At 39.1% G+C, this 9,810-nt stretch overlaps 1 protein-coding gene across 1 annotated transcript in view; it reads left to right on the forward strand.

Moving 5' to 3' along the window:
- The window catches only part of LOC136879018 (golgin subfamily A member 6-like protein 2), a 182,762-nt gene extending 176,550 nt beyond the window's left edge, over nucleotides 1-6,212 (forward strand). Inside the window, exon 3 of the mRNA XM_067152722.2 lies at nucleotides 5,841-6,212. Coding sequence (XP_067008823.1) covers nucleotides 5,841-5,847 — 7 coding nt within the window. The 3' untranslated portion in view covers nucleotides 5,848-6,212. The remainder of the gene's footprint in view (nucleotides 1-5,840) is intronic.
- The last annotated feature ends 3,598 nt before the right edge of the window (nucleotides 6,213-9,810 follow it).

Below are 9,810 nucleotides of genomic sequence, written 5' to 3' on the forward strand. Positions count from 1 at the left end.
GGCTATTCGACTCAAAAAGAGCCTGCATTAGGCCTGTCCTAATGTACGGCAGCGAAACTTGGGGATACATCCCTAAAACTTACGTGAGAGCGCTACAAGTGGTTCAGAACAGGGCCAAATTCCCCACGATATACGAATCTACGTAAACTACATATATGCCCCTTCGAATGCCGACGATTCGAAGTTACATAGACAAGACAGCTCCAGGTGTTTTAAATTTATCTAAATATATAAAAGCTCTTTGAGAATTGGTGCAACATTAACCGAATGAAGGTTAATACGACAAAGACGGTTGCCATGATATTCACTAGAAGAAGACTGGACGTCCCACCCCTGCCGGTCCTCACGATCGCGGCATACAATAAGTTAGAAGAATTTTACAAATTTATAAATTTCTTACCAGGCATAAATGCCTTTGCTGGCAGGACCTAGTGTTTACAGTGCACTATGTCTTCTGGTATGGGCTAGAGCAATTTTGTTACTTTCATTGATCTGTCTCTGTCTTATCCTTGGCTTTGACAATATGAAAGTGACTGAGATATGAGGGATGCTAGTAATGCCATTCCTTATGCAGCCAGTCCCTGCTATGAATGGTGTGAAAATGTTGCTCATAGGGTCGGTTGGTGTATGCATTTCAGTGGGGTTGGCAGACTGATATGTAACAGCAACTCTGGCTCGGTGAGGAAAGTAACGGGAAACTACCTCAGTCCTCATTTCCCTAGTACGCCTCTTTAGTGATGCCTAGGCCATCTATGACAGCTGATGGCAGAGCTGTTGAGGATCCAGCCAGCCTTCGGGCTGATGACTGAACACACAACACCAGGCATAAAACCCGAGGACCGTGGTTATTATTATTATTATTATTATTATTATTATTATTATTATTATTATTATTATTATTATTATTATTATTATTATATAAAAGATAAAACTGGTGAGTGTTAAAGTATTCTATACAAATGACCAGATACGATTTTATCCCCGATAGCGAATATCTTTCAGGTAAGAAGAGACTTATCTTAGGTAAGTTTCGTTTTTCTTAAAATTGCTCTAGATTTGACACCTTAGGCTACATGTAAAAGAACCAGATTTAGGTCCTGGGACATGCAGTTCCATACGGGAGATACAAAAAAAAAACCAGCGTCGACAAAAACCGACACCGTAACCAGGCAACCAGTGACGTCATATGGATGGAAGAACGACGCCATTTTGGTGGACGGAAAGACGTGTTTTTGGAAGGTGTTGTTCTTGGACTTTTTAAGACCTTAATGTGAATACAGTAATGGCAAATAATTGAATCGGGAAAACATTAATTAAAATTCTGAACACTGCGGAAGGAAGGGAGAAAATACTTTCTTCCTTTCTTTCTTTCTTTCTTTCTTTCTTTCTTTCTTTCTTACTTTCTTTCTTTCTTTCTTTCGATCTATCGGAACTCTATCTCCCCTGTGGGTGGATTGAAAGGTTACATTAATTATCTGCTCCCCTCCATGTCGTAAGAGGCTACTAAGAGGGGAACCTTTACTCACTCACTCGACTTCCAAGCCCCAAAACATATTCATGATTGTGTGTTTTTCCGTGTAGCGGATAAACGTTCACTTTCAAGTCTGAATACAACATACTGTATATGTTTCACGAAATGAAATTAGAAATACCAAAATCGCTGTTTAACTTCAATGGAGGCCTTTTTATACAGTTTAGAGCTTGGTCTATTGCACAAAAATTTTCTTCGGCTTGTCCCAGTTATTTCTGAGCCACCCAGGCTCATCTTAATTTTGGTCAGGGATTTAAGGTCGGATTTTTTAAGTAAAACTTCCAACCTGGATCGACCGGGATTCAAACCCCAGCCGTCCGGCTAGAAATCCAGCAGCTAAGCAACTGCACTAATCACACCCCCAGAGCTTGGCCTACTGTATGCGAGTATTATGCTACCTTTGAAACTTCGCTTATTTATGTTACTGTTTTAAATTTAGACCTTAAACATGTACAAATAAAATAATAATAATAGAAATGGTAATAAGGGGATGGTTTAGGAAATGTCCCCCAAAAATAAAGAATGGCCGAAAAATCAAAACAAGTTGCCTGGGTTTCGCTGACGATTTAGAATTACTAACAGTTTTAACATAAAAGAAGCAAAAAAAATGTATGCCCCAAAAACCAACACAACTAAAATAATTTACCATAAATGGTAATAAAATCAAAATAGTAACTCAATTTAAATATCTTGGAGAAGTAATAACACATAACCTAAGTGAAAAATCTCAATCCAAACAAGAACAAATAGATTAGCTAAAGCACAAAAATTAACATGGGACATCTACAAAAAGAAATGTCTATCAATAAGTGCAAAAATAAAACACTACAGCACAGTTATAAAAGCGGAAGCTGCATATGCAGTAGAAACAAATTTTCACCTGAATAAACGATCAAAGAATGACAGACTTCAGAAAATTGAAAGGAGGATTGGAAGAACCTGCATCAACAAAAAAATACCAGAAAGATGGGCAGTGGCGGATAATATCTAACAAAGTCGTGTACAAAGAGCTTACGGATACTATACGGAAGAGGAGACTGGGATTCTTTGGACATATCATGAGGATGCAGGATTCGAGACTTCTGAAACAACTAGTGCAACACAATCTCGTCTCAAAAAATACCACAACAAGATGTAAATGGATCAGAAAATTAAGAGAGGATCTGAAGGAAATAGACCTTACAGCAGAAGACGCCACAAATTAGATAAAATTGAATACAAAACTCAAGAATACAAACCTCCACTTTACTCTTACACAAAACAAACCCACAACACGGACACTTTCAACCGAGGAAAGGGCACGAAGATCGGAGCGTCTGAAGAAGTACTGGGAGGACCGCAAAGCCCGAACAATCCCTTCAAAGAGACCTGAACGACGGACTGACTAAAGTGATCCTATGTGGTCATAAAACAATAATAATAATAATAATAATAATAATAATAATAATAATAATAATAATAATAATAATAATAATAATAATAATAATAATACATAAAGCATATTATTCCATGAATATAGTAACGTTTAATTTTTTTACAAGTTGCTTTACGTCGCACCGACACAGATAGGTCTTATGGCGACGATGGTACAGGAAACGGCTAGGAGTGGGAAAGAAGCGTCCCTGGCCTTAATTAAGGTACAACTCCAGCATTTTCCCGGTGTGAAAATGGGAAACCACGGAAAACAATCTTCAGAGCTGCCGGCGGTGGGGTTCGAACCCACTATCTCCCGAATACTGGATACTGGCCGCACTTAAGCTATCAAGCTCGGTCGAATATAGTACATGGTAGACAATTTAAAGTAAAACAATTCTTTCACTGAGTTTGTTATCACACTTTATTACAAAAATTACATTCAAACTTTCCATTTACTTTTCTTAGTGCATGTATCTGAGGTACAGGGTGACCGAAAATCCATTAACATTTGACGAGGCAATACTTCACGGAATATTGGAGGTAGAGAGGTATTAATTAACACACATGATTGACAGAGCATGGGGTTTTATTGACATCAAAATATAGTACAAAAAATGACCAGCAGATGGCTCTGGCCAGGGATGCTAAAAGACATCCGACGGCAATTTCTTAGCGTACCTATGCATATGCTGTACAGTGCTGTTCACAACATTGTCCCTCGACTACAGGAGTTGTAATGAATGACGGCCGACATATTGAGCTTGTACTATAAAGAGCATCATCTATGCTAAACCTGGATTGTTATGCTAATTATTGCTTGTGTATCGTATGAAGCGCCAATTATAGGAGTCATAAATAATAAATTCACACGGGTAGTTCCTACGGTTTAAGCAAGCTTAAGTAAGTCTTCACGGCCTTTTCACCTCGGACACCTTCCAAAGGAATGTTCGATTGAATAGTTTCAGTGGCTGTTTCCGTGTGTCGTGCACAGTACAACAGCCCTCTTTCTTCTGTAGCATGCCTTTGATACAGTGTGGCACCCACGTTATTTTATAAAATGTATTTCGATGCATATGTGCCGCCATACCTGGCTCGGGTGGTAGCCATTTTTCTCAGCAGAAGATCGTTCTTCGTGAGCGAAGATGGAGAGCGCTGTGGCGCTGCTTTCTACGCGGAATAGAAGCGGGAGTACCCCAAGGCAAGATGCTGATGGTGTTACGCTGTACGCTATGGCTAGGGGGCACCTGAGCTTTAAATATTTAAATATTTATTTGAATATTTAAAGCTCTTTGTGAACTGGTGTAATGTTAACCTTATGAAGGTTGTCGCGACTAAAACGGTTGCCATGATATTCACTAGAAGAAGACTGGACGTCTCACCCCTGACTTTAGATCATTATCCCCCCCCCCACTACCATGGCAATGCAGGACTAAGTATCTGGGTATGACTCTGGACAGGAAGTTGTTGTGGCGCGATCACATCGCCAGAGCGAAAGTTCGTATGTGCGCTCTGTATCCTCTATTAAGAGACAGGCGTTTCCCTGTTCGACTCAAACTCAAAAGAGACAATACTTAGGCTGCGAATCCTGGGGACACATCCCTGCGCTGCAAATGCTTAAGAACAGGGTAATATCCACAATTACAAACTCCTCCCCCCAATTCACAAACAGACGCAGCCCTACAGACACAGACGATATGCCGCTACATTAATAAGACAGTTCTAGGTGTCCTAGATCATATCTCTGCTGGATCTCATGATCGCGGCAATAGATTAATTAGGATACTTTTTCAAAAGTCTAAATTTCCCACCAAGAGAAAAATCCATCCATTATATAAAAGATATACTGATGTGTGTTAAAGTACCTTTTATCATTCCGATTATGTGTTTAATACATAAACAGATACGAATTTATTCCCTATAGAGAATATCTTTAAGGTAAGTAGAGACTTATCTTAGGTGAGTTTCTCTTTTCTTAAAAAATCCCTAGTTTTTATACATACATGCAAAGGGACCAGGTTTAGGTCCTGGGACTTGCAGATCCATAGGAGAGATAAAAAAATATATTTGTTCTGTGCCGTATGATGTGGGATACGCAGTTACTATAAACAGGGTTAGGCATCTCGGTCGTATTTTGAACAATGACTTTTCTTGCCCTCGCGTTGCTAGGACTGTCCAATCCACCAAGGTCCCTAAACCATTAGGTTAAAAAATATTATCACTGGGCGATGTGTAAGTAAGACTAGCATTTTGCTTCACATACATTTACCGAGCACGTTCACAACATTTTCAGCAAGTCTCGGGCCTATAGATGTGAAGGATAACCATTTCCATTTGACAGGCTAGGGACTCCTTGAAAAAGGTGTAAAAGCGAAAGAAGCATCAGCACTATAGTATAGTGTTGTGGAGACGAATAGTACACTCACAGAAACTTGCAGACGGAAGGCTGAAAGGCATAAGAGTCTACATAGAATACTGTATGTATGTATGTATGTATGTATGTATGTATGTATGTATGTATGTATGTATGTATGTATGTATGTATGTATGTATGTATGTATGTATGTATGTATGTATGTATGTATGTATGTATGTATGTATGTATGTATGTATGTATGTATGTATGTATGTATGTATGTATGTATGTATGTATGTATGTATGTATGTATGTATGTATGTATGTATGTATGTATGTATTTAAATTGAAGGTACAAAATACCAGGAGTATAAACTATATTGAAATGTCCTCGTAATCACATCGAACTTCACAGTCACAAACCTACAACTCAGCCTCCAAGCCAAACACCAAGCTGAATCCAAGATCCGCCATGCTATCACTATCTATATATGGATCGTGGGTTAAGATCTGTTAACATTGTAGTTGGTCTTGTTGCAGATGTTGATCCAGTGAACGTGCTTACATCATCGTAATCAACCAGTCTGCAGAAGATCGGCTTTATAATCGACCCAGAAATGAGAACTGAAGGAAAAAGTGCTTAGGCAAAGACGTTGATTCCAAGAAGAAGAGGCATTATGAACCTTGCTTAAGCTACATGGATTAATACGAAATATCCTTATCAGGCTGAGAAGTGATAGGACTATTCTTTGGTTCACCGAAAATCTGTACAAAATTATGTGTAAATTCTTTCATAGTTTAAAAGTAGGTTAGGCCTATTTCAGCCCTTTGAGACCTGTATGTAAATATGTACTGTACTAGGAAACTAGCTCATCACAGTATGCATCATCTGTACAGTTTAATAAAAGGAAATTAAATCATGATTTTTTTTAAATTTTATTTTGAATTCTTCCTGTGTAAAACGCAGACAATCAAGGAGACAAAGAGTACCGTGACCCTAACTTGTTTCGATATAGTTCATTATTAAATTCAACAGCCACAGGTTAATGCAAAAGCACGGGAATTTTTTTTTTTTTTTTGAAATTTGGACATCTGGCTCTCTCATGTCTGAAACCTGATGGTAGGCATGGGACGCGTTTGGCTTGACAGCAATGGTATCAATTCGCCCGTCATAGCCTTCACTGGAGCGGCCAAGTACCCCCTCAAAGGTGGTGTGTCCCTTTTCCTGCAAGACATTTGCAGTATTGTTGACCTGGCTCTTTGATGCAAAGTTTTACATACGATACTACCTAATGTGCAATGTCCTTCTAACATACCAACGAAAAATGACAAGAGATCGCAATGAAATCCCACTTCTAGAGGATGGAAATTTTATTTACACGCCCTTTAAGAAGTTTATAACACACAATCATCTGTACATGGTCATACTCGTGAGTGTAGAGCCAGTAGGTCATGCTGGAAAACCGTCTGAGTACTTTGTATATCCTCCAAAAGCGATCATGCAGACAACTTGGGCATGTACACGGTGGAAGAGTTGACGAAATTATCCTGTGGAATAGAATCTGAGGCACATTTCACCTCGTGGCGCAGTCGCACAAGGAGTTTACCGAAGACTGAGTCAGACAACGTTCAATCCAGATCCGCAGATGCTCAAAGGATGACAATTCAGATCAGAAAGCACGTTAATTTGTAAGAGTGGTATGTTGGCGGGTGCTACCTTATTGTAACTGCTGATCTCTGTATTATCGGAGGCCTGAATATATCATTCGTTGCTCAAAAATCTCTATAAAAATATAAGACGTGAACGGATATTGTACGCTCGCCGTACTGTGACTCGAAACAGTGGTCCTGTGAATCACTGTCGTATACACTGTGGAAGGTGTCACTCATCTACCCCACACCTGACGTGCAAATGGCCATAATTTGCTCGGAGGCAGGATCTACACTCGACAATGAACACATCCGCTCCTCCAGATGTTTCTTTCTGGATGTCACTGGGGGTAGACTGATCGGTAGTGAGATGTGAGTGGACGTCCAAACAGCGCCACTAGTGATTGTACCCGAGCTTCAAGCAGGCTGTTGCGGGTTGTCGTATTGTAGATAACACCCGTGGTGCGACACTACCTCTCTCAAGGGAAACTAATCTATCCGAATTTGGGTGTCAACCTAAGTTGAATAAAAACTTGAAGAGTCTTGAAAACAGCTTTTATCCCATAAATAATATTTCCAACAACTTTGCCAACTAATTTTCTCAACGATAACTTTGAATCTAATCGCCACAGAAGAAATAAAACAAAAAGATATTCGTACATTCCTCCGCTACATGGAAAAGCATAGAATCATGGATGTGCTTTTTGGGTTTACAAGACAAGAGCGCGAGTTCAGAGTCTTAGTAGCCTGTTGCGACATGAAGGGTCCAGATAATGTATCCTTTCACTCCATCCGCAGAGGAGATAAAGCGAAAGAAATGCGTAGCACCATGATCTACGTCCAATAGTATGGCAGCCCACCGATCAAGTTCTACGTCCAGTAAAATGGTTCTGATTTAGCACACCATGGCCATGAATATTCGCAAGATACGTATTATGAGAAAAATCCTGCTGTCTTCGGTGATGACGTTATCGTTTGGAAGGGGCTTTGCTGTAACCTAGACGGAACGCTAGTGAGATCAACGACATTAAAGATATTATCCGCGCACTTTTTAGTGATAGATTTTTGTACTCGTTGGAGAAGTAAGAAGGGTTCCGTTAATACTGCCAACTGAATGGAAATGAAATCTGAATTGAATCGATAATATGATCGATCGATATGAATTTTATAAACCTTTATTATTTTAAGCAAACAACTGTGTTACACACACAATATTTAATACTATATAACATTTCCCGTTGCGAAACGTGTTCCTAGCATGAATTCTATAGTTTGGCTTTGCTGTGTAAACAACAACAGTACGAGTACTTAAAGTGTACGCCAGATAGCGCACAGCGATGATAAGCGATTCTTAGTTTGTGTTTCAAAGGTTGCCAATACGAACTCGAAGATAACCAAAGTCGACCGCTTCAGCACTAGGGTGTAAATCTATCACTAAAAAGTGCGCAGATAATATATAGACTGCTAAACATACTCGTTACAGCGCCCCTGGTTGAAGCACAGCGAACTAACTTTTGCCTACAACTGTCATGGCGGCTGCCACTTCTTGGTCTTGACAGTTAGCCCTTATCAGTTCAATGAATTGATGAGATTATACGTTATTGCAAATTAAAGATATATTTAAGAACAAACACGACATTTTCAAACATGCTGAATGTTGCATAGATGTTATTATGAAACAAGCGCAGTAAATATGGTGAGCATTTGCTTGGTTAAAACGAGAATTACGTGTGTAGAAGAATGGATAATTCGGCGTCATGCACAAACAATAAAGTCATTCACTACAGAAAGACATGTTATACGTACAGCAGTTCATTGAGGAATTCACACGCGTAGAGAAAGATACCCTGCCTTTCATGACATACCTTCAGTGTCATTCTGGTATAATTTTTGAATTTTGCTTCTTTGTCTGGTTTGTTACGTTTTATGCTTTTTGCTACTTATGGCTACTTTCTAAGAACTGCTGTGCGACATGTAGCACAGACGTCCGTTGGTTGCGGTGTACAATATCTCTTCGGCATCCTCTGCCTGTCGTAAGGGGCCACTAAATGGGGTAACCCCAGATTCTAAAGTTGAGAACACCTGACCCCTGGTTGAGTGTAGCATTCCTTCCACATACGGTATCCTACCAGCTTTACCACTTTAATATTTCTACCGGACCTCTCTTGGTCAAACCTCACCTGACTTCATTCGACTGAATTCATAGCCTATATTTATTTATTTATTTATTTATTTATTTATTTATTTATTTATTTATTTATTTATTTATTTATTTATTTATTTATTTTAACCTTGCACACCTCTCAAAGACCGTACTCCATCACACAACAACTTCTGCAGAGCCTTTCTATGGCAGATTCAGAGGAAATAAGCATATGTTTTGCCTACAAGTGTCATGGCTGCCAGTGGTTCAAGTAGATTCAAAGATGGCCATCAGATTAGCAGTCTATATTTTTAATGTCGTTGAGTGAGATACACAGCGCCATTTGTACCTCCTCCATATAGAAGACACGGTAATAAAGTTCTGATGATGTTAATCGCATACAACCGAAAATGGATCAAGAGCGTCTCCAATAGTGTAAGTCCTTAATATAAAATCAACATGGCCGACGCACAGTTGAATGTAAACAAACCTGTGATCCATAAAAATAACCTTATGATTATCGTATTGAATTGCTTGTATGTTGGGTATTCAGCTCAAAGGCTGGTTTGATCCTCTACAGCTCCACTAACAGCTGTCATAGATAGCTTAGGTGTCACTGAGGAGGCATACTAGGGAGTTGCCAATAATAATGTGCAAATTTGAATATAACATATTAATTTAAAATAAAATAATAAGGAGATCCATCTGAAAATATTA

Source organism: Anabrus simplex, chromosome 8, assembly GCF_040414725.1.
Source record: "Anabrus simplex isolate iqAnaSimp1 chromosome 8, ASM4041472v1, whole genome shotgun sequence".
Lineage (NCBI taxonomy): Eukaryota > Metazoa > Arthropoda > Insecta > Orthoptera > Tettigoniidae > Anabrus > Anabrus simplex.